The 25311-nt window shown below is 46.2% G+C and overlaps 1 protein-coding gene across 1 annotated transcript; it reads right to left on the bottom strand.

Moving 5' to 3' along the window:
* Window positions 1-1681: 1681 nt before the first annotated feature.
* On the bottom strand, window positions 1682-4097 carry FJX1 (four-jointed box kinase 1). Its single transcript, XM_069469822.1, has one exon. It carries the CDS (start codon window positions 3914-3916, stop codon window positions 2603-2605), a length of 1314 nt encoding a protein of 437 aa, XP_069325923.1. The 5' UTR covers window positions 3917-4097; the 3' UTR covers window positions 1682-2602.
* Between the last annotated feature and the right edge of the window lie 21214 nt (window positions 4098-25311).

The raw sequence follows: 25311 nt of genomic DNA, 5'->3' as shown, positions 1-25311 counted from the left end.
ATGCTTTGTCCCTAGCAGCTTTCACTGATCATGGCAAAACTTTAATTGATCTTTCTGTGCCACAGCCTACCGATTATCCACCAGGAATAAGCAACAGTTAAAACCCATTCTCTGTAATTAAGTCTTGGTTCCCTTAACAACTCCACCATGTAATTAAACTTATTTTTCGAACAGGCAGATATGGTTCACTAAAGAATCTGAGAAAAGCCATTTAAATTATGCTCAGTTTCTTGCTCTGGGTTAACCATGAGCAAGTCTGGGCTTGGAACTGCAGTGCAGAAAGAATGTGGAGAATGCTGCTGGCCCAGAACTCACCAGTGCTGAAGCTACATGGGAGTCAGGGTACATTTCCTGTGCAATCTGTGAAACTTCTAACTTATTTCTGCTCATTGTTTTCCTTGATGAACATGTTGGGTAAAAAATACAGGTTGCTGAATATTTATTTTCTTCCAACAGCCTCCATTAAATTAGGTGGCAAATTAATAGTAAATAATCATCAGAAATGGAAAATGTTTCTTTCTGAAAGGCATAAAATTATATGAGGTCTCACACTAAAAATGTCTTGAAAAAAGATATATTTGCCAATATCGGTACATGTTGTGGCTATATTGTGAAAAAATTTGACATACACCACAGTTTATGGACTTTTCTTCAGCTAAGACTGGCTTAGCATAAGGCATTGAAAACTTAAGGATGACATTAAACAGTTAAATTACACACTACTTTTGTAATGCAGAGTCAGAAGGGGAACCCAACAGAGATTTAATAGCTTCATGAGTCTATAAAACCCTAGGTTTACAGATGCAAGTCAAATAAAAAACTATGAAAGTTGTAACCAAAAGTTACTTTGAGTTAAAGGTCATTAAATAAAAGGAAGATAATAGGCAAGATCACTTGGGCCCAGATACAAAATAAAATGCCAAAATAAAACACCAATGGGCTGTAAAACCAAAACCAACCACCTCCTTGTGGGTAAAAAAATCCAAAGAGACTTTCTAAGTTTGAAGTCCTAAAAAAGTAAAGGGCCAAATGGCATATGCAAAGTCCTGTACACTTTCATGGTCTCCCAGTGGCTGCTGGGAGGGGACCATTGCAGTTAGTACCCAGAAAACAGTACAATCTCAGACAACTGGATGAGTCCAGATGTTGGAGATTACGATCTCCTGAACGCAATGGAATTTATGCCAGGAGATTAAAGAGAAGAATTAATTTATGACTTCTCTACCTCTTTGCAATATGGCCTCAGCTTATTGTCTGTATACATTGCAATGCACGGCAATTACAATGCTGAAAATAATGTGCAACATGTGACCACTGTAGTTAACTTTAAAAGGGGGGCATTTGTCATATTTTGTTTCCACATCTGGTTCTATCATATTTGCCAAATGATTAATAAAGGAATATATTACATTGAAATCCTTTCATATCTAAGTTTTATTTGCCAGGAAATAGAACACTTTCCTCCCATCTCCCCCCACATTCTAGGCTGAACTGAAATTTCCAGCACTAGGGTCCATTTGAGTGAAGACAGGGAATCTGCTCGTCTTTGTTGAATTCTGTAAGTTCTGTGTTCACATCTGATGAATCCTTTGTTTTAAAAGCACATCCACAGGGGAGAAAGCCTAAAGCTTATTATGAAATCAGATACCCCAAACAAGTTAAAAGCACAGGAATTAAATTCTAAATTTTAAACTCCTTTTTATTGAAATATAAGTTTGTTTAGTATATTTACACCACACTTTATGCACATATATACATAGAGGCAAATTCTGTCAAATAAAAAAGTTTTAATAAAAAATTAAAATAAAAACGAAATAAAGTGCATGAAACTGTTTTTTTTTTTTCTTCTGGTGAGCATCATCATTGTCAAAATTTTGGTCCGTTGGGGGCGGGGGAGGAAGACGAAATTCATTATTTGACTCAGTGCATACAGCCGGCCCTGAATTCATAGCCTTCAGGCCCAAATGACAGGAGGTCAGGAATGAGTCAGACAAATTAGCTGGGTCGGCAGGGCTCCCCCGAGTCTGGAGGTCCTGCTCTCTTTGTCCTACGGGAGCCGTTCCCTGCTTGGAACAGTGATCTCACCACCTCGGCGCTGGAACAAAGGGAGAACACAGGAAGGGGGCTCCACCAGCCAATGTCACAGCCCTGCTAGGGGGCCACCAGCGATGCATTTGGTAGGAAATCGCAGAATTAGCTCAACGGCTCAAACGGAAGTTTTCCTTTTTCGGAAAGAGAACGAGGGGGCCCAAGAATGGGGTGCATCTCCCACAGGGACAGCCACTGGAGGGCCAAACCCCAGCAACCGATTTCTTCGGATCCAATCTCCGTGCTGGCACAGGAAAGAATCCTTTTATAAGCTGGGTGGAGGGGAATGTTACACTTCCCGCCTCGATGAGTTCGTCCACCCAGAACTTTGAAAGGAAATAGCATGGGATTGAAAGAAGGGGGCAGGTGAGTGAAGCTGAAGTTTTAGACACCTTCACGCTAGGGCCACTGGCTGGGCGTTGGCTGGCTGGTCCCAGACAGAGGCAGAAGCAACGGCCCTTCCCCCACGATCCATACCCCAGTCCCGCTTCTCTCTCTGTTCCTCCGGGTGTTGCTAAGTCCCCGGTCGGCGACCGTACTTGGCCTTACAGTGCAAAATGTGCTTGGCGAGGAAGTCGAGGCGGCGCTGTAGCAGCTGAGCGTGGGGGTCGGCAAGCGCGGCCAGCTCGGGGAAGCGAGGCTCGTGGCGCCGGTAGAGGCGCAGTAGCCGGGCCGCCGCGTCCTGTCCGCGGTGTAGCTCCAGGACGCGCCGCGCGGTCCGCTCGCGGAACACGCACACTGACTGCAACAGCGGCTCGTTATACTTGTCCCACATGCCTGCCACCCGGTAACCATGCACCAAGCCCGCCTCGTTGTCCAGAAAGACCAGCGCCCCGCCGGGACCGCGGTGCAGGTTGCTCGTGGCGCGCTGCATGACGCGCGGGTCCCACTGCAGGCTAAAGAGGTTGCTTACGAGCCGGTCGAAGTTGGCCGTCAGGTAGTCGAAAAGGATCAAGTCGGTCCATTGTACCAGGTCCACCAGCTCCACCTGGCTGAGGTTGGCCAGCTCGCCCCCGGCGTCGCGCAGGGGCCGCAGACGGCCGTCCTCCGAACGCCAGGGCGCGGGCACCACCACGTCGGTGAGGTTTGGCAGCCAGCGCGTCAGGCTCACTACGCTGCCCTCGGTCCAGTGCGCTGCGCGTAGCTCCTCCTGCACCTGCACCCACTGCGCGCCCCGCGCCTCCACCCGAGCCAGTGCCAGCGGCGGCACGTGGCGCTGGAGGCCCAGCAGGCGCGCCAGGTAGTAGGACAGGGCCTCGCCCTGGATCTGCTCCGGGTTGATGCCATATCGCACACAGGCGCGGGTGCCGTCGGCAAAGCGGGCCAGTCTGTTGGAGCTGCGTCCGCAGCCCCCGCGCTCCAGGGCCACCACCTGGGCGCCTCGCGCCGTCTCCAGCCACGCCGCCGCCTGGGCCTCCGAAAAGCCCCGGGGCACCTGCTCCTCCAGGTTGCGGCTCCAGAAGACGCCCCAGTGCACCGCGGCGCGCTCCTCCGGCCGGGGCCGCCCGGCTGGCACGTGCCGCCTGCTCTCGCCTGGGGGCTGCCGGGGCGGGCCGTCCGCGCCGGCCGCCAGGGTGAGCAGCGCCCGGAAAGTTTTCAGGGAGCCGCCGCGGGCGTCCCACGCCAGGGGCGGGGGCAGAGGGAAGCGAGGCGCGGGCGCGGGGCCGCCGCTCCCGACCGGGCGCCGTGGGAGTCGGTCTTCGGGCGGCGGGGAGGCGAGTAGCTCAGTCCGCGGCGGCAGGAGCCCGCCCCACAGCGCCAGCAGCGAGCCCAGTGCCAGCAGCCAGAGCCCCGCGGTGGCGGCGGCGCCCCGCATCCTCCTGCCCATGCTCCCGCGGCCGCACTGGTGCCGCCGCGGCCGCCGCTTCAAGCCGAGCCCAGGCACCCGGGTCCCGGCGGCGAGGCGGGCCCGGCAGCTTGTGGGCTCCGGGGCTTCGGGCGCCTCAGCCCCATCGCGGCCGCCGGGCGCTGCGGGGCTCTGTCCGGTGCTCCGCCCGGCGCTGGGAACTCGCCTCGCCGCCGCTTCCCAGCTGCTTTTGTATTTCGCTGTGAGACCCTCCGGTGGGCGCGATTCACAGGCGCCCGGACCACGTGGGAGTGAGGGGGATCCCCCTCCCCCTCCTCCGCCACTGCTCCCCGCCCCCCGCTCCCCCGCCCCCTTCCCCTCCTCTTCCCCTTAAAGCGGCGATGGCTCCTTCCAGGAGGAAGAGGCGGCCCCACACTCGGCCGGGGACTTAGGGGCTGGGAGGAAGCCGGACTGGCCGCGCCCGCGCGGGGGCGTCGGAGGAGGCGGCGCAGAGCCGGAGTCCGGGGCCGAGAGGTAGAGACGCGTCCTGGGCGCTCGCGGGGGTGGGGTGGTCGCCGGGTCCCTGCGCCTGGGCAGCGCCCGGTCTCCGGCAAACTTCGGGCAGATCCCCACCGCGCTCCGGGCTCCGCCGGGCGAGAATGAGGGCGGGCCCCTTTGCTTTCTCCAGTTTTTGACGGGGTGATTCACTCTGCCTTATGTAAATCCCTGGGCATCTCTCCGAGCCACAGAGGATGTGACTCCAGCAGCGAAAGGAACCGTCTGGAGCCACAACTTGGAACCGACACCCCCTTTTCGGAGCACGCTCACTACCACCAGTCACTGCGGACTTGGGAGCTTTGAGGTTGGCCGCTCCGCCTTTCCCTAGGGACTCACGGGGAAGTAAACCTTCCTGTGCACGCGCATGTGGAGCACCTTGGCCAGCTCCCATTCACTCGTGCATCCGTTCAACAAAGCTACTGCCCTCGGTTGTGGTCACACGAGCTGTAACATCTGCAGATCTGGGGCCCAGTGCTCCTTTACCTTCCGGTGGGACGCTCAGGTTGCTGCTTGGAGATAGCCTGAGATCCGACCTCGTGTTGGGGAGAGAGGTGTCAGGGACGACTTCTCAAAATAAATGATACTGTTTCACCCGTGAGGAAACTGAGGCACGCAGAGGGGATGTGTCTTGCTCAAGATTCCACGGTTAGCAAGTAGAGAAGCTAAAAGTCAAACTCGGGTCTCCTGGCCGCATGCCACTTGATTTTTCCCTCCATCGAGAATGTTCAATATTTTTATCGAGTTGGCATTCTCAGTTTTTAAACTTACTGTCATTTAACCAGTCATTTTATCCCCCAAGTGTGATTTTCAATTAAGCAAATGAAAGAAAAAAAGAAACCCATATTGCAGTTGATTTACTGGCTTAACGGTTTAAGGGAAAAAGAAATGGTAAGGAGGTGGTGAAGGAGCAAACAAAACCAAACCCCCGACACATCTTCTTCCAGCTACCTTTGGGTTTAATCCCCCAGGAAAGCTCTTCAGATGCAAATGGGCCCTCTCCCTGCCCTCTCTGCAGGAGAGTGTGTCCCAGATCCAAACTGAGATTCCCAGGTTAGACAAAGCTGGGGGTGTAGGATGGTGGGATCCACCTCCTAAAGCCAGAGTTTGAAACCTGTTTCTTACACGTTTCTTTTCTCCCTTTTCTCCCCCTATCAGGTGCACATGAGGGTTTTCAACTGTACTACCTCATCTGCTGGCACTGATTATACTTTATTCTCCAAAGAATGAATGTTCTAGAATTATAGAGCAGACACTCTAATTAATGTTAGTGGCAGAGCAGAGGCATCAAAAAATCACGTGTTGGGCCTTCCAGCCTTGACCCAGTATAACTTCAGATGTCTTCACTGGAGGGGTAAGTACACATTGGCTGAAGTGTGGGGTCTTTGTTGAACCTGTTCCCAGCCACATGGTGGCTATACCATGCCTTTTCATAGCTTTTGTCTGATAATGAGATTACTATGGCTCCCATATGGTTACATCAAACTATATTAATTAATTAAAAGGTATTATCTTCCTGGCCTGTGCAAGCTCCCTCCTCCCGTCTTTCCCTAGCAGGCAGGGATGGTGTCTTAACTTTTTATTTCTTATACCACCTAACATAGTATACTACACTAAATAAGCACTCAATAAGTTAAATTTAATTTTTTGTCTTTTGGTTTTAACTTCTACTGGTACATATAACATGTATTTTAAATGCAGCGCTTTTAGTTTGGGCAAACTACAAGCAAGATCTCCACCTTGTGGGCATATGTAGAATATCCTCTAATTAGAGAAAAGTGTATATATTTTTAACTGGGCAATTTATTGTTTGGGTTAAACTCTAAGAATATTAAATGGCTACTATGGCTATGTCCTAGGGGTTATGGGGAAATCCTAAGTAGTTGGTGTCTCTGTCGTTTTGGCTGCTAGCAAACGCTGTAAATAACTACCAGGGATCCTTCATTGTAAACCTCACAGGGAGTCTGTCTTGTCCATTGTTTTATGGCTGCCTGGGCACAAGGCCTGGCACTTAGTGGGTGTTCAGTAACAATTTGTTGAATAAGTCATTGAAATGTTAATGAGATGAAGCTCTGCAAGAAGTATGTATCAAGTTATTTTTTTTAAACAAAGGGGTACAAGATAAGGCTTGTCATTAATTTTAAAAGGAAAAAAACATGGGTGAGGGCTCTGCATAATGGGTAATAGGGGAAGTACATGACTTCCAGTCCGAAAGACTGGCTCCAAACCCAGATACCCCAAATCCTGGAATCTCTAAGTCATATTCCCAGTAGGGACGCAAAATCTGAGGCTTAAAGAAGTTGGCTAAGATCTTACACTACAGAACATGGACCAACTTTGTCTTTGAACAGCCCTTTGCCTATAGCCATAGGACTGAATGCACCGTGTCCCAGAACAGGATAGCTAATAGAAACTTTAACAAGTTAACTGAAATGCAGAATTACTGAAAACCAAAGGAATAAACACATACACCCACACACTCCAAAGTAGAATGTGGTCTTAAAGTGGTATTTGATTATTTTAGACAATGTTTAAAAACACTCCCATTCTCCTTTACTTCCTGACCTGCGGACACCCCCACCTCTTACCCATGGCCAAAGCACTGTGGCTCTTTGGGATAGCATAGTTAATCACAACTTGTAACCTCGGTCCCTTCTGGCATTTGCTTGGGGATGAGATGTTGCTCACCTGTCCCTAAACTGGAATCTGTTTATACCTTTAAGACTCTGTTAATACTCCCAAGCCTGGACTTACAATATCTTCAAATTTTCCTGCAGTCCTTGAAGAATGCTCTGGTTCATGTAACAGTGCCTCCAGGGAAAAAGAGAGGAGGTGGAGTGGAGGGCTGGGAGCAGGAGAGGAAGGTTGGAGTTGGAAGAATTTCCAAGTCCTGGCATTACAAGTTTCTAGCTTGTTCCTTGGTCTCGTTATTTACCTTCTATGAGTTTTAGTTTCAGAACCTGAGAAATGAGGTTAATAAATCCAACCTAACTCACAGGGTTGTTATGCAGCTCAAGTGAAATATTAATAATAATCACAACAGTGGCAGCAAACACTGAGTTTGCTTTTTCTGGGCTTGGTGTGTGGCTAAGTCCTGCATGTGCTTTATCTCATTTAAACCTCCTAGCAAGTATTATTGTTGTCCCCACTTTACAGATGGGAAAGCTGAAGTTCAGCCAGTAACTGCCCTGAAGTCATCATACGGCAAGGAAGTGGCAGGGCTGAGATTCCAGAATGATGTAGTCAAAACCCCTTATAAATTATAATCTGCTGGGGGAATGTCAGGTACAAAAATTATTGCATTAAATCAAGATAGATTCAACTCAGATGAAATTTCTTTGAAATGTTCTCAGTCCTGCCACTTAGCAGGCGTGTGACCTTGCGTAAGTTACCTCGCCTCACAGCACCTTAGTTTGCACGTCTGTAAAATGCAATAAAAACAGTACTACTAGTATTAGTAATAATAATTATATAATATCTAATTATTATTAGTGATTAATAGTAACAAAACTTATTGATTATTGTGATGATTAAATTCGTCTTTACTTATATTTAAAGTGTTTAAAAGACCATCTAAGTGTTCACTATTATTATAGTTTTTGTTGTTCTTTTTCCTTCTTGTTTTATTGTTTCACTGCCCAGATGGAGATCTCTTCCTTTACCTGTTGCTGTCCTCCACCAAGCCTCACTTGAGGCTTGTATACCTAATACAAGTGGGCGTTCCAGCTTTATGCACCCTCTTTATGCCCCACATGTGTATCTTCCCTGATAGTTACACAATTTCCTTCCCCATGGAGCTGGACCAGCTGGCCTCTTCCAGTTCTCAGTGCAACTCTTGTTAAAAGCCCACATCCTCCAGCCTGCCTCCTCTCACTGCTCTGCCTTCTTCAAGCCTGACCTTTTCTGGGTCTCCCAAGTTACAAGCCCCTTGCAAAGGCAGAGGCCCCCAAATGTACCCTTCCAGATGCTTCTACAAAAAGGAAGAGAAGGAAAAAATATGTCAGAGGGAAGTATAATATTCCTTGAAATTTGGTATGACTCCTAGATGGGCCATGACTGTTTGACCCTGGGTAGTTTTCTTACCTCCTGGGCTATAGTTTTATTATTTACGTCTTCCTGTGATGGATTGAGTGTTTGTTTCCTCCCAACCCCCACTCATATGTTGAAATCTTAACCCCCAATGTGATGGCATTAGGTGGTGGGGCCTTTGGGAGATAATTAAATCGTGAGGGTGGAGCCCTCATAATTAAGATTAAATGCCCTTATAAAAGAGACCCCAGGAATCCTCTAGGTCTCTTTCTGACATGTGAAGACACAGCAAGAAGGCCGCTACCTATGAACCAGGAAGAGTACTGTCACTACACACGGAATCTCCTGGCACCTTGATCCTGGATTTCCAGAAATAACTGTTTGTTGTTTAAGCCACCCAGTCTATGGTATTCTGTTATAGCAGCCTGAACTAAGACTCTCCCTCTTCCCCATCTTTTCTCCCCAAGGGTACATTATTTTTCTGCTTGGGGATCATTTTCCTTTTCTTGGTATTTCTATTTGACCATGATCTGGGTCTTCGAAGAATTGCTTAACTTATTTCATCCTCAGATACCTGGTTGTCAAGGGCAGGTATATTCACATCTGGTTCCAGGTAAATCCTACTGGTGAGATAGAAGGAGGTGAAGAAATGTAATAGTCTTTGAATACAATTAACCTGTCTGCCTGAATGAGTCTCACTTTTTAGAACACATTGTGTTTCTGCAAAGAAAGTCAAGGTTGATGTGAACCCTTTAAATTGTGATGAGACTAAGATTTTTATGATTCTTTTTATTCCATCTAGCTCTGTTCTGGACGTGCTTTGAAAAAGGTTCCTGTGGACCTAGTGTTAAAGACTAGAATCTAAAGGTTGGAGCATTGGTGAATTAATTTAGCAAATTTTAGAGTAGTTGCCAACCTATATTTCACTCCTGGTTACAGAGTATGATGGTAAGAATTCTGCACTGGGCATTTGGAGACGTGAATTTCTGTCTCTACTATAATTTAGTTCAACAGATATTTATTGCCCACATCCTAAAGGCCAAGGAGTGGGCAGTAAGTGATTGGGCATCATATTTCTTCTCTTCGTAACGTCTGCATCAGGGAACATTGGTTGCCATCTCTTCACCCTCCACCTTTCCTTCCTCCTCCTCGGCAGGTCTCTGTCCTCCTCCTTTGTGCCTCTGTCCTTGAGGGGAGGCTGAATCCTGATTGGGCTAAACCAGTCATGGTGCTTTCAATCCCTTGCCAGTGATTGGTTAAAGCATAGGTATGTGCCGCCATATTCTGGCCAATGAGCTTGAGGAGAAGTCCAGTGGGAGGTTTCTGGAAAAGATGTCAGTACCAGCACAGAGACACAAGAAAGATATGGCACCTTTTCTACATGGTTCAGGTCTGGATGGGGAACTGCAAGGGGAACTAAGTTCACACAGTCAGGGTGGCAGAACAGAAAGGTGGAAGGAACCTGGGCCCTTGCTGATGTCGCTAAGCCCTCAAGTTAATAAACTCTGGAGCCACTTCTTCTCTGGACTTCCCTTGTGGTTTAATCCACTATGAGTTGGGGTTTCCTATTGTTTGTAGCCAAAAAGTTCCTAAACGATATACCCTCTCACACTGGAGCTTACAAACTAGGAAGGGAGGCAGACATGTGAACAGATCTCTTCCATCACAACTGGGCTACTGGGGAGGAAGTGTGATTTAGTCTTTTTGGAACATGTGCTCTGCAGCCAGGCTGAGTCTTGCACTTGTGGGCTGTGCTATCTTGGGAAAATCACATAACCTCTCTGGGCCTGTTAACACATCTGTAAAATGGAGGTGATAACTGTTCCTGCCTCATTATTGTATGGATGAGATGTACCTTAAGCCCTTAGTAAGTGCTCAGTAAATATCAATTGCTGTGGCTACTGTGGAAAAAGAAGGCACACAGGAGCATAGACTAGGGAGCAACTAATTTTCCAGAGAAGTCCAGGAAGGCCTCACCAAGGAGGCAGATGTTAAGATGAGTCTTGAACAGCAGGGGAGGTTTGCAGGTCCAAAGTCTGTGAGGGGGAGGTGGGAAGGGACCTTCAGACGAGCAGGAGAAACGGCACGAAAGCTCAGCAGCCCTGTGCCCACAGGCAGATCACCGCATCTTTCAGGAACTCAGTTTCTTCATCCTTGAAAGCACTTGAGTGCGTTGGATTAGCTTAATCCTCTTTTGATAAAAGGAACAAGTCTCTGGCATCCCCTCCCTAGATGGAGACTCTCCACAGCCCCTTCATCACTAACCTATGATTGTTTGTCTCAACCCACCCTGAAGAAATTCACTCAACAAACATTTCCCACTAAAAGAGGTGACTCTAGCTGGCTTTGTTGATTTTTACTCTTCATCACCGCCCAGAGCTTTACCCAGCGTGCAATTAGAGATTCTGTTCCTCCTCGGCTTCCCAAGGCCCCGCACATCTCATCAGTCAGATAGATGCTGAAGCTTAATTAAGCTTGTAAAGCTTTCTGATTTCCTCAGATGAAAGGTGGCCCATAAGTACCAGGTTTTATTTTGGTGGCTCTTGCCAAGGGTTATCATAAATACGACTTAGCGCGACGTGGCTGAGCTCTTAGGGTGATAATGTGTCAAGACCAATCGAGGCTGCTGAAAGCAGAGATATTATCATAATGGTTCCATCATACGCGGTGGGTGTTAATGGAAGTGTCTGTGAAAAAAAGAAAGTACTGCAGGCAGCGAGGCCGGGATCAAGGTGGCCGCAAGTGAAATATCGGCCGCTCTTGGGATCTCCATCATAATCATTAACTCTATTAGCCTCAGAGCCATTCTTCTGCCGTCTCTCCTAGACCAGGCTCAAACTCAAGTAAAAAATGGATGCTTTAACTCCAAATGAAAACATATTCCTTTGCTGCTTTTTAAAATCCATTTACATTAAAATGATGGCCAGCAGGTAAGTAATTTATAACAGGGGGCTTACTGCAGTACAGAGGAGTGGCATCGGAATAGTGAGCCGCCGAAGTGGGAGACCAAGGGACTTCCAGACCCAGGAGAAGCTGTCCCTGTTGGACTGAAAAATGACTGGCAAGGATATGAAAGGCCAAAGGGTAACTTGCAGACACTCGCTGGTGGGGAATAGTGAATGTGAAGGTAGCTTTATATTTCAACAATGAGGTGGGTGCAGACCCAGCTAGAAGTTCTTCAGTGATGCATTCTTGGTGAAGAACCCAAGGAACAAAGGAAGAAAGACACCTCGGAGGCCATTTCCTGCCGCCTGAGTTTAAAGAATGGCTACACTGTACCGACAGTCTGGGCCTGAGGAATAGCAGGACAAAAGCTGAGGATTAATGATGGTCATGTATTTATTTAGCTCCTTGCAGTTTTGACAGGCACTTTCACATGCCAGTCTCATTGGATTTTCACAACGACCTGCTAGGGAGAGGGGTAGTGGGGCAGGGGTTAGTCACTGTTTTATTCGATGAAGGAGAAATCTGAACTTCAGAGAGTTGCATGATGCACCCTAGGTTCCCAGCTAGTTCTTGATGCACCAGGACCTGGAACACACTTTACCTGACTTCCTCCTCAGAGGTTTTATATAACACTCTCTCTTCGCTCAGTGCTATTCATGTCTGCAATTTCTGTCTCTATCTCATGTTTTCCACATGGTTACATTTGCATGTTACATGTATGTTACAATGGCCACTAAAACTCCAATAATGGCAGCAGAAACAGGAACCCGGGGATTGCTTAACCTGAAATATTTAAAAACTCTTCCCCCATTTGGTGGTTCTTTCTGTCTCTCTTATTAGCATCTAGGATAGAAAGGAGTGGAGAAGAAAATGAGAAAGAAGGGGTGGGGAAAAAGAGAAAGATTATTTTGAAATCTTTTTCTTTGCCTGCCTGTTTCTGCTGGTTAATCAGCAGAGGAACTAATAAGAGGGAGTCAGAGAGAGAAAGAGGAGATAATTACTGATTATTGACTTAGTTCTGAGTGAATTTTTTGGGGAGAGAGATCATAAAACAACTCTGAGATGGCTAAGAGGAAGGGGTACAAAACAAAAAGCTTCCCCTTGCTTTTCTGTTCCTGGGCACAATTCCCTTGCTCACATAGGGTACCAGATCAAAGCATGGTACTTGACCTTGTCTTTGTCTTTCTCCATCTGGAGGGCCACTGAGTTAGTGATGATGGCAGATATTCACAGCAGTTTAGGATTAGTGAGAGTAGCTGGATGGTATAGAAGTTGTCCTACCTTGGATTTCTCATTTGTGAAAAGGGGATATTAATGCTTGCCTACTGGAGCATTGTAAGAATTAAGTGAGATTATGGAATTAGATACAATGTAGCAGGTGAAAAGTTCTGTTACAGTTTCTGACATATAGTAGGCACTCAATAAATATTAAAAACACACACACCCAGCTGCATAGAAAAATGTCTGGGAGGATACATAGTAACCTGTTAATAATATTACTTCTTGAGAAGGTGTTTGTGTGTGGGAGGCACTTTCGCTTTTTTCTGTAAACATTTTAACTTAACGCTTCATAGAGCATTGTGGGAATGGTGTCTAAGTATTAATGGGCGTGTGTGGAGACTCAAAAGATATGATCAGATGTGGAATAATGAAGAATGGGACATTCTAGTGCACCTGTCTGTGTGTGGTTGTAAAATTTGTATTCACTTCCCTTGAATCAGTTGAGGTTGCTTTGGTGGCAAGGCAAGAACACTGACGGAAGAACTGAGAAGTACGCATTGGCGGGCACCAGAACTGAGAGCTGCAGGGATGTGAGCAGGACGGCCCTCTGTCCAGGGTATGGGTATAAAGTGTCTCAGCTACAGTACCCTTCCATGCAAGCTTTTGTATGCCAGGAAGAGGATCTGATTGGTCAATATTAGGAAAAAGGTTTCCAGCACTGGCTCATCCAGCCTTTGTCAAGTGACAAAGCAGGTGATATGTCAGGGAACAGTTCTTTGCCAAGCCATCATTCTGTACACATCCATCCCAACATTTTTGTATTGTTTGATTTAAAAAAAATTATAATCTTGCATTACTTTTAAAATAACATAAAACCTTAAAATGAATAAAACAAGTAGAGCTATATGATAAGATCTCAACAAAATGTGCTTTGTGCATCTTTTACAAGGAGCCAATAAAAATTGAACCCAAGCAACATGATTCATCATTCACGTGCCTGGTGATACATCACAGAGTGACACATCTGCCTTGGGTGGGAATAAATGTTGATTATGATGGCAAACACACCCACACAACAACAACAATACTTGTCTTTTTGACTCCAACGGTTAGCATTTCCAAAATTTCCGTAAATTTGTTTAGTGCTGCCTCTCAGATTAGGAAGGGAGTTTGAGACCTTAAATTAGGATAAAGAAAAGTCATAGGGCATCTCCTGATTTTTCCATCACGAGCTGTCATTTTACTGTGATTGAGGAGCAGAGTACATGAAGCACACAGAAGGTATGCAAGGTATAATCCATGCATGTGTTTGTGTGCATGTGTGTGTTTGTATGAGAGAGAGAGAGAGAGAGAGAGAGAGAGAGAAACAAAACATTTCATTGCCCCTGGGGCAGAATGATTTAGTGCTCTTCTGAGGCGAGCCCAAATCCAGACTGCGTTTTCTAAGCTGACCATCTGTGTTTCCCAGGAAAGAGGAGCCCTGCCAAGACCCAAGAGCTTGAGGAAAAAGTGAGAAGCAGGGGCCAGGGGAATGCTCTGTGTTCTCAGTAATGCCTCCTGGCAACGTCTGCACCATGGAGGATTTGCTAAGCTACCTCCCCTCCGGTCAGCCCATAGGAGTCCTTTCCAGTCCCAAGAAATCCTCTCCTTGGCTACCCACCCCTTCCTTGTGATTTGGAGTTTTTTTTTTGGAAGTTGGGTGGGGGGATTTCTGGAGAAGATAATCAGATATTACTCATTGGAAGGCAGGAGCCACCTCTCTCACAACCAGGGATCGACTAATAACAGGTACCAGTTACTGAGTCCTGCTTCGTGGCGGGCAGCTCATGTATCCTCATAAATCCTTTTAGCTGGGTTTTATAACTCCCAAGCCAAGGTTCGGAGAGTTTAAGTAAATTGCTCAAGTTGGCACAACTCTTAAATGGTAGAGCTAGGTTCAAACCTGGGCCAGTGTGTCTCCAGGTCACCTGGTCCTCACCCGTGTGTGTCAGAAAGCCAGTTCGGAAGGACCCAAGACCTGGTAGCTCTGTTACCTGTCACTAGCTGCCCTGGGACCTGTCAGAGACTGTCAAGCGGTCTCCGTCTTAACTACAACGAATTGGGAATTATGGTATAATATTTGCTCCCAGAGACAGCACGGTAATAGCACCATTTTAAGCCAAACCTTCGTGTGGACTCTTTTGTGCACCACGAACTCTCAGGCCTTCATACCCAGCCGTGCCCTCCGAGGAGTGCTCTTTCTAAGACACCCAGGAATGATTCAGATGCTGGGTGTTCTGCCCTCTAAAGTTGCTGAAACAGGACCATTAGGCTGAATAGTTTTATTGGAATTAAAAATAGTGTGACTTTTGTGCTAACCGCCTCTGGCCATGACTAGAGTACAAATGACATTGCTTCAGACAATAACCATGTGCACTAATTAAACCAGTGGAGAATGAAACAGCAAAAATACAACAGCAACAAAAACTGGAGTTGTGGGCTTTAGAACTCTCCCCCTAGGCCGGGCAGTTGAATTTAAATTTCCATTATTTCCAGTGAATGTGGCTCTAAGGAATCATACAGGGATGTGTTTTTTATGTGATTTCAGGGAAGTCCCTCTCTTGTAGTATAGCAACTTTTATAAAGCTGTACCGTGCTTTGTTGAAAAAGAAAAGTACAAAATATATGTATATCTAGAAAAAAGTCTGGGAGGATATATAACTAACTGTTAACAGTGGGTTACCTTGGGGAAAGAAAATTGGAAGAGAAAGGACTTTCTTCTTCAAAAAATTTTATATATTCCTGGACCGTTTAAATTCATTATACTCAGCACGTATGTTTGAGCAGAGCGGGATGATCAATGAAATGCTTTCAAGTGGATGATTCATGCTTCATGGCACCAGATTATCAGAGGGCAGATAAGGTAGGTGACTGTTCAAAAGTTGCCCCAATGGAGCAGGAATTAAGGTGGGAAGGGTCTGAGCTTGGTTGGCAGCAGTGGAGTTGGAAAGGAAGGGAGCGGGTATGTGGCATCGTTGAAAACCAGAAGCCGGGTACCACCTAAATTGGTTTAAGTCTTGCAAAGTGGCACTGTTTGCATGAGGATGGAGCCTAGGCACTAGAGCTGAGCTACAGAGGACCTAAGGAGGCAAAAATTCTAATTCTTAGTAAATGAGTGGGTGGCGGTGGATGGATGGATAAGTGAATGAGTGCCTTCACTTAAGGATCCTTGCTTCTAGGTTCGGCTGAACTTCTTTGGAAGTCTAATTTGGAAGTCTAATTAGGTCCTTAGGTTAGGTCAGTATTTCTCTTATTCTTCCTCTGATCTGGGCTGTTCTTCCACCAACCAGAGAGAATTAAGGTCTTTCTAAGGTCTGGACCATTTCTGGATGCCTTACTGGGTCATTTCAGTCTCTTTTTGTTCTTACTATGAGAAACTCACCTCCAAATGGGTTAAACAATAAAGGAGATTGGTTTAAGACACAAGTAGCCAGAAGTTCTTCTGTGTTGGCTTGATTTGGGGGCTTACCAATGTCATGGACTGCTGGTTTCTTTCAAGCTTCTGTTCTGCTCTTCATAAAACATCAGCATGGCTTCCTCATAATGGCAAAATGGATGCAGCAGTTCCAGCCATCACCTGTATATTGTACAGAAGGATATAGAGAAATCTTTTTCTCTCCTAGAAGTCCCTTGAAAAATGGGATCATCATGCCATTGATGATGGAATCAATGGCATCATCATAGCTCACTGCAGCTTCAAACTCCTGGGCTCAAGCTATCCTCCTGCCTCAGCCTCCCAAATTGGTGGGATTACAGGCGTGAGCCACACACTTGGCTCAAGTCCATTCTTGATGGAGTCCCTTTGACCAGGGAACAGTGATTGGCTGATTAGCTTAGGTTACCTGAGCCAATCGCACTTACAGAGGTGGTGGTGGTGGGGGGCATCCTACTCTCAGCCCATACATGTGGCGGCTGCACACTGGGGAGGAGTGGAAGGGATTTTAGGGAGCCATTGGCTCTGGTTTAGAATGATGGAGCAGGAAAGGCTGTTGTTTCTGTGTGTGCGGGGAGTGGATAGAGTTGAAGTAGGAAAACAGCCAAGAGTTGGTGGAGGATTTCCCAAACTGAGAAGCAGAATAGTGAGTTTGGGCTCTGGGTTGGGGGTATAGAGGAGAATGACCATGAGGGTATCTAAGATAACTGGCCACGAAGGATCAAGTTCCTGGGTGCTGGACAAGGGGCTTCCTGGGCTTTGCATGGCTCTGAGGGGGTGAGTCAGTGGAGAAGATGCCCTCTTTCAAAGGCTATGTTGGCATGAGCAGGGAGTTAGGGAGTGGGACCCCATGGCAGCCTGGAGCAGCAGCGCCAGACAACATATGGAGGGCCACAGTCCAAGAGGGGCTCTAGGGGGCACTGAACAAGTTCATGTATGTAGAGCTCTTAGAGTGCACGGCACAGAGGGCATTCTTGATCATTGTCATAAGAAGAAGTATTTTTCCTTCTGATTGTTAGGAAGTAGTGAGAAGCAGTAGCAGCAAACAAAATAGGAGGCCAGGTGATTCAGGACTCATCCCTGCGTGAAAGTGGCGGTTTGCTGAACCACCATAAGCTCGGGAGAAGGGAAGTCTCAAGAGTGTGATAACTGGACTTCCCTCCAATCTGGTGTACGTGAGTGTGAGCAGCTTCTGTTTTATAAGAGAAATAAAGACCTATGGCATTACTTGTGTTGCAAAAACATGAAGCAGTTCATATATACAGAACTGGAAAATTATATGCACACATATTGTATATACATTATCTCATTCCAGCCTCATCACACCCTACAAGATTGTCACTAGTACTGTCATTTGACAGAGAAGGAAAGTCCAGCTTGGAGGTATTAGGTCATGGTGAGGTGCAGGGCTAGAATGTGATGGAGTTGGTCCTTGCCTCCATCATCCATCCCCCTACCTTGCTTCTGCCTTCCTAACAGAACCTAGGCCAGCTACCCCATCCTCCCACATGAAGCCATGGACTTCGGGGAATGTGACCTCACCCTCAACTCCAAGGGAGAGGCTGTTTTCCTCCTGACCTAATCTTGACCATTGGAAGTCTGCTGCTGGGATTCCGGGAGTTTTCTCACTTCTGATGCAAAGCTATAGGAGTAATTTCCCTCATCTTCCTCCAGATGGTCTCACATCTGGATGGGACATTTGGACATTTGGAACTGCTGCACGGCCATGTGCTACCAAATGAGGACAAGACCAATACCCAAGATGGCAGAGTGGGGATGGAGAGAATCTGGGTCCTTGGTAGTCAGGTGGAGTCACTAAATAACCCATCCTAGGAGCCTCCAGCAACAGAAACTGTTAGTGGTCTTCCCAGTGTGCATTCTATTCTTCTTCCTTAGTAACAGAAAATCTCTATCAATGGGTGTAGCAATCTACCTAGATATAAAACCACATTTTCCAGACTTCCTCATCAATAGGGGTAGCCAATGAAAGGTAATGTGGCACTTTGCCCTACGCTTCTTTACCTGCCTACTTTCTAGAATGTGGGTGTGATGGCTAGAGCTGTGGAAGCCATTATGTGACCATGAAGCTAACTTGAGGATGGAAGCCAGGAGCTGAAGGTGGCAATGCTGGAAGTGTGGGTCCCTGAGGACAGTGGTGATGCCAGGCCAGCTTCTGACTGTTTATCTCTGGACTTCTTTGATGTGAGAGAAATAGCAGCCTCTAATTTATATAAGCCACTGTTACTTGGGTTTTCTCTCATATGCAGCTGAGTCTAATCCCAACTTAGAAACCTATATATTTCTGAATTTCCTGTGGGTGAGAATTAATTTTCTTAATGTCTAAACTGCTTGGAGTTGGGGTTGCTTTTATATGCAATCAATAATGTCCTAATTATTTCCTCTTCAAAATCTATACTGTTCACATCTATACTGTGTAGTTAACTACAACATAGGACTGTATTCTTCAATTCACCGTTATTAGTTTTCTTTCTTTTCTTTTCTTTTTTTTTTTTTTTTAGAGACACAGTCTCACTCCCTTGTCTAGGCTGGAGTGCAGTGGTACAATCATAGCCTGCTTAAATTCCTGGGCTCCAGAGTTCTTCCTGCCTCAGCTTCCCCAGTAGCTGGGACTACAGGTGTGCACCACCATACCCAGCTAATTTTAAAAATTTTTTGTAGAGACAGGGTCTCCCTGTGTTGGCGAGGCTGGTCTTGAACTCCTGGTCTCAAGTGATCCTCCTGTCTCGGCCTCCCAAAGTACTGGGATTACAGGTGTGAGGCACTGTGCCCAACCAATTCTCCATTACTCTTGATGTGAGCAGTCCTAATGTTGGGGTCCCCACCACTTTTCACTTATATTTCCTGCCTCTAAGACCCATTTTTGGGCAATAGGAACATCCAAAAAGCCCAAGCAAAAAGAAAATCTTGTGACCAGCTGCTACAGGAGTGGTACAACCTTGATGGTGAATCTAGGTGGCCTCTTTGGCACCAACCCCCGAGCAGGGTCTGGGTTTTGAATAGCGTCCTGCCTGCACCCTCAGTTTCCCGCTGTCTGCTCCTGCGTTCTGCTGTCACAACCATGTGGTCTGCCTCCCACGCAAATCCTTAGGGAGAGGAGCTTTTAATAATTGGCAAGGCAACTATTGACTCAGGTTTTGTTTGTTTGCCACTAAGTTAGCATTTAATAAATGCAGGATTCTTGGCTTAATAGGCTGGCTATTGTGTATTATCGAAATGGCAAATTAATTATTCAAAGCTGTGCCTGAGATATACCAGAGATAGAACCGAGGCGGCCTCTCGTGTTCCTAATTTGCAGTAAGCATTGCATTTCTGGCCAGTGGGTATTTATTTCAAGTATAGTAATTATCTTGTTAAACCCAAATCTATTAAATCTAAATGGAAGTCAGGAATTAGGACTGGAGGGTGGGGGAGGGTTTAGCCAGGCTACGTTGAGAGCATCCCAAACCACCAGCTTCATTACTCCTGCCTCGCCGAGAGGATGCCCAGGTGAGCTCATGAAGCACGGGGGGCTTAGTAATTGTTCATAATCCAGGGGCAGAACCACCCACCACCCCCGGCCCAAGGAACTCCCCCTTGGATATAAACTTGTAATGATGAAAATGACAGTCCCCACTTACCAGTGCCTCTCAGTGACAAGTGCTGTACATCCATAATCTCCAATTCTCACAGCAATCCCATATTTGCAGATGAGGAAACTGAGGCTTGGAGGAGTTAAATGATCTGCCCAAGGTCACATATATATAGCCGTCCCTCAGTATCCATGGGGAAGCGGTTCCATGACCTCTTGTGGATAATAACAAAATCTGTAGGTGGAGTAGTATCTGTATATAACCTGCACACATCCTCCTGTATATTTTAAATAATCTCTAGATTACTTATAATACCTAATATAAGGTAAATAGTTGTTATACTGTACTTTAAAATTTGTATTTTATCACTGTTATTTTTGCCCCAATATTTTTGATCCCCAGCTGGTTAAATCCACGGATGCGGAACCCATGGATACAGAGGACTGACTGATATGTTAATTGGCTGAGCTGGGATTCTAACTCAGGCCATCTGGGTTCTAAAGCCATCCTCTCTGCAGCTGCAGAGACTCTGAGGCCTTGAACACATATTTTTGTGTACTACACAGGAGGGTCTGTCCCTTGTCTCTTGGCTCGGAATCTGATCACCAAAAAAAAAAAAAAAACAGTTTGATTTACTCTGCACATGTCTCCAATGAAGCCCCAGATTTGCTGCACCTTTGCGTGGCCGTGACACTCACCTTCTCCCATTCTTGAAGCATCTTACTGTAGGGAAGATGGGGCCATCCTGACCTACCTGTCTGCATTCACTCTCTTTTCCATCCTCATGTGCAGGACCACAGGGTTTATCATCAAACTCTACTGAAAAGGAAAAAAAAAAAAAATTCCCAGGGAGAAAAAACAATTCCAATGTATTTGAGCCAGTTTTCTGGATTCTCTATTTTTCCTTGTGCTGCTTTGCGAGCCTATCCAAGTCCCTGCAATGCAGGCCATTGGCTTACAGCTGAGACCCTTCAGCCAGACAGTGGAAAAAACAAAAGGCATGAGCTGGGGACAGCCTGAGGACTTTATTACAGCTGACAACTTAGGGTGCCGAGGTGCCTAGTGCACCCCATGGCATGATGTTGCTGAGTGGCCAGGCCACGTGGTTCGAATCAACAAGCTGATACAGGGGGATTCTGTCTGGCTTCTACTTATGGGAGCCAGGTCATTCATTCATTCATTCAAATCATTCATTCATCCAATACAGATGTCTGGCTAAAGTAGGGTAGAATGGTCCAATATGGTGACCATCTGGTGATTACCTGAGATTGCCAGCTGGGGTATCTCAGGGGTGGCCTCTCCCTCAAAGATATCTTGGGTTTCTTAGATGATAGTGGAAATACTCCAAGAGGGCAAGCCCCAATGTGCAAGCACTTATCAGCCTCTGTTGGTGTCTTAATTGATGATGTTCCATTGGTCAAAGCAAAGCACATGGCCAAGCCTAGCATCGATGTGGAAGGGAGACAGCAAGGGCATGGATCCTGGAAGATGGGAGTCTTCGCAGGCAATCACTGTAACAAGCTGCACAGGCTGCCATGAACAGGTATTTATCATTATCCGCAATTTATAGATGGGGACGCCAAGTAAAATAACTTGCCCACAAGGCCTCACTCATGCCTAGCAAGAGAAGTAGAGCTGGGTCTCGTGCTTTCTCCTTTCTCTGACTCTAAAGCCCATGTCTTAGCACTGTAGGGTTTCTGGCATCCTGCCTTGGCATTTTATATTGTCAAATTATACTAATTGATATAACAAGTTACTTATTCTCAGGTCTGCTGCTGGTCTCTGTGTGTTTGTCCTCAACTGCCCTCCCAACACACACACACACACACACACACACACTCTCTCTCTCACACATACACACTCAGAAAGAGCAGTGTCAGCATGACTGACCCAAGTCCTTTTGCTCTTTGCACGTATTTCCCTAGAGGCACCACACGCTGCTTCCCCCTCTCACTTCCTTCATATATGGGACCTGGGGTGAATGAATGCCTGTCACATTTATAAGGATGACCCTTTTTATCTCATGCCACTCAATGAATATGGTGAGTTCATGCACCTGTGTGGCGCAAATTGTTTTTTTTTTTTTTTTGTCATTCCAATTACAAGAGGAAAACGGCCAAGGGGGCAGAAAAAGTTCTGCATTCTTTAATCCATCCTTCTCCTTCTCTGGCTCCCAAAAAGGGAGCCTGCTGTGCTACTGCTCTCCCACCACGCAGCAGACTGATGGGAACAGGGGAAGTCAAGTGCTCTCCTTGTCGTTGCCATCAGAAATCTTGTAGCGTCTGACAGACAGAGACAGATTGCTTCTCTCTCAGTGAGGCCTGCATTGCTGACAGGGTCCGGCCCGAAGGCCCCAGCGCTGTTTCAATGTTGTTATTGGCAACATGATTGAGAGGGAAGCTGGGCGGTCTGTCAACTTGGCCTTCACAGGACTATTAGAGTGAAACAAGGGATAGAATGTATTTTGTTTTCAACAAGGTTCTATGTCCGTCTTACACAATCAACTACAAAACATACCATAAAATAGGACTTCTTATTATCCCTACTTTTAGGGCACTTAGAAACCGTTAGGAGAGGTGCAAGCGAAAAACTGAGTGGTGTGATGCTACTTTTTCTGAGATTGGTATTTATGGTTGACAGGATAATGCCCCACTCCCTGAAGATGCCAATGTCCTGATCCCTGCAACCTGTGAATTTGTTATGTTCCATGGAAAGGGAAATTCAAGTTGCAGGTGGAATTAAGTTTGCTAATCAGCTGAATTTAAAATGGGGAGGGCACCCTGGTTTATTCAGCTGGGCCCAATGTAATTCCAAGGGTCATTAAGTGTGGAAGAAGGAGAATGTAGAAAAGTCAGAGTTGCTGAGAAAGACTCCATTGGCCATTGCTGGCTTTGAAGACGGAAGGGGCCCATGGAACAAGGTGTGGAGCCTCCAGTCACTGGAAAAGGTAAGGAAAAGAATTCACCCCTAGACCCTCCAGGAGGAGTACAACCCTGCTGACACCTTGATTTTAGCCCAGAGAAACCCATTTCAGACTTCTGACCTCTAGAAATAAAAGATAATCTGTTTCATTTTAAGCCACCAAGTTTGTGGCAATCTGTTACAGCAGCAATAGGAAATAAATACTCTTACTTTTCCTTAGATCCTTGAATAACGGTCAGTGTTTGGCGTGCCTTCACTGCATTTATGGAAGACTTTAGCCTACATGATAGCAGCAGAATTCATCACTCTTGGGTGGGGATATTACCCCACTCCTCATGTTCTGCAGAAAACCATAATAAAGTCATACATCCCCTCCACCAGTAAACCAGAGAGACTTACCTGATTGGTGAGGTTGAATAGCAATTACTGACCATGCTCGTTTATGTGTTAGTTTGTTTACTCAAGATTTTGTGAGCTGGCAATTTGGGCAGGACTCTGCTGAAACTGATGGTTTTACTCATGTGTTTGTGGTCAGTGGCATGTCGATTGGGTGTTGGCTGATTCTGAGGATGTCATTTATCGGTCTGGTAGTTGGGTGAAGTTTCTTCAGCTGAGGCATTTTGGTTTTCATCTACCTGTCCTTTCCACTGGTATAGTTAGCTTGGGCTTCCTTACTTGGCGGGTGGTTTCCAAGAGGGAGAATGCGGAAGACTCTTGACGTAGTCCTCGGCTGAGAAATTGCCTAACATCATTCTTCTTCTTTCTATTGCCCAAGGCAAGTCACAAGGGCAACCTAGATTTAAAAAAAGAGTAAAGAAATAGACTCCATTTCTTGATGGGAGCAGTGCCAACCTTACACTGCAAAGGGGCGTGCATGTAGGGACGGAGGAATTTGTAGCAATGGTTTTTTAAGCTCTACACTCTCTGTGGCTCCCTTTCTTGGGCTAGCTGGCCTGAAACTGTTATACCTTCTTCCTTCTACTCCTGCCTCTTCCATATAATGAACGCTTTGCTCTCATAGGGAAAGGCTTGCAGTTGTCCAGTCGCCATGACCATGGCGATTCACTGTGGAATAGAAAACTCATTCAGACCATAGGGTCAATCCCCATCCACCAGTCCAAGTAGCCAGCAGTGCAGCTATTGTTAAAACTTCTGTCTGATTCCTTTGTGTATTTTTCTATTGCTTCAGAACTTGGAAGAGAGAAAGGCTTGATTAATTAGTACCTCCAAGACCTTAGCAACAACTACCTGAAGGAGTAGAGGAATAACCAATGACAAGCAGGGGAGGGATCAATAAGAATGAAACCAGGGCATTGTTCTAAAAGTGAAGGTACAAATTCTACCAATAAAAGTGAAGGACTGGGTTGCACAAGAGAAATGGCTTTTACCATCCGTGTGGAATAACGATAAAATGTGTAACAATTAAGATGTTTAAAACATGCTGACAAAATTCTGAAAAGCATTTGCTGGTTTTGCATTTACATTCTGGTTAAGTGATTTTCATGCTACAGTTGATATTTAGACAAGTCTCCTGGGACAGCACTGGGGTATGATATAAACTGGCATGTAAGCATTTAAACATTTCAATCCCCTCTAGTTCATTTCTTTCATAGACAACTCAAAGAGGCCTATATTGAACATACACATACGTAGACATGTTTTCATTTTCATTTTTGACTCCTCGATTTGGAAATTACTCACTTTGAAACCTTGGGAAGATTATTATACCTTCTCCACTTCCATTTCTTCTGTAAAATGTGGCCCATAACCCTCATATCATGACTGTCGTAAGGGTCAAATAAGATATTTCAAATGTTTACTGCTGTGCGCAGCACATCGTAGGGGCACAGTAATGACGGTCATATGGAAATCAAATGTGCAGGGTTGGTACGAGGGGAATTGTGATTCGGGCCTTTGTGTGGATCTGTGTAGTAGCTAGTAAGAACAGAAATAGCTAGAGTGGTAGAGATGAGGTTGAAGAAAGCCCCATGTTTTAAGAAGTGCATTTTTAGCAACGACATAGTAAGAGACAGTATTAGAACTGACATTTCACTTTCAGAGAATTCTCAAAGAAATAATGAGTCTGGTCTGAAAAGCCATGGACCAGTGTGACGGGGCTAAGGGGATCAAAGGGTGGTAGAGAGTAGGATGACAACAGAATAGGCAGAGCTGAGCCGTACTTGGACACTGACAGCTTTCCAGGCAGATTTTGAGCTGTGTCATACCCACTGCAGAGGCACAGTTTTGGTTCCCGTTGGCTACTCTCCAATCTTTCTTCTCGTTGACTTGGCAAGGCTGATTGCACTTCTGAAAACTTCAGCTCTAACAGCGCGTGGAATGTTCTAGTGCAACAAAAGATATATTTTGTAAGTAAACTGACAAAAACAGGAGCAAGAGCACACTCCACTAGTCGAGCCGCTTAGCTGATGTACCCCAGCTTGCAGAGACCACTTCCTGGCTTAGCCCTTTCACCCGTAAACTAGGATCCTGGTGCCTCTCTCAGTTCTCCTATCTGTAAGCTGCTGTAGCATCAGGAGCAGGGAGGGATTCAAACCGTCTTTCTAAAAATCAATCCTCATATTTCTGGCTGCCTTGTTATCATAGTGACAGCTCCTTAGGGACAGTGAGTCACATGCTAAAAGTAGCTGGAGTCCTTGGGGCTATCTCTGACTTTCTCTCCCCCAACAGGGTGGGGGAAGAGT

The sequence above is a fragment of the Eulemur rufifrons genome, chromosome 6 (genome assembly GCF_041146395.1).
Source record: "Eulemur rufifrons isolate Redbay chromosome 6, OSU_ERuf_1, whole genome shotgun sequence".
NCBI lineage: Eukaryota > Metazoa > Chordata > Mammalia > Primates > Lemuridae > Eulemur > Eulemur rufifrons.
The sequence above is the reverse complement of the archived record's forward strand: the minus strand, read 5'-3'. Positions and strand labels throughout refer to the sequence as shown.

What these genes read in the sequence shown, in the direction of transcription:
- FJX1 (XM_069469822.1), bottom strand. Translation starts at nt 3,916, where the DNA reads ATGGGCAGGAGGATGCGGGGCGCCGCCGCCACCGCGGGGCTCTGGCTG.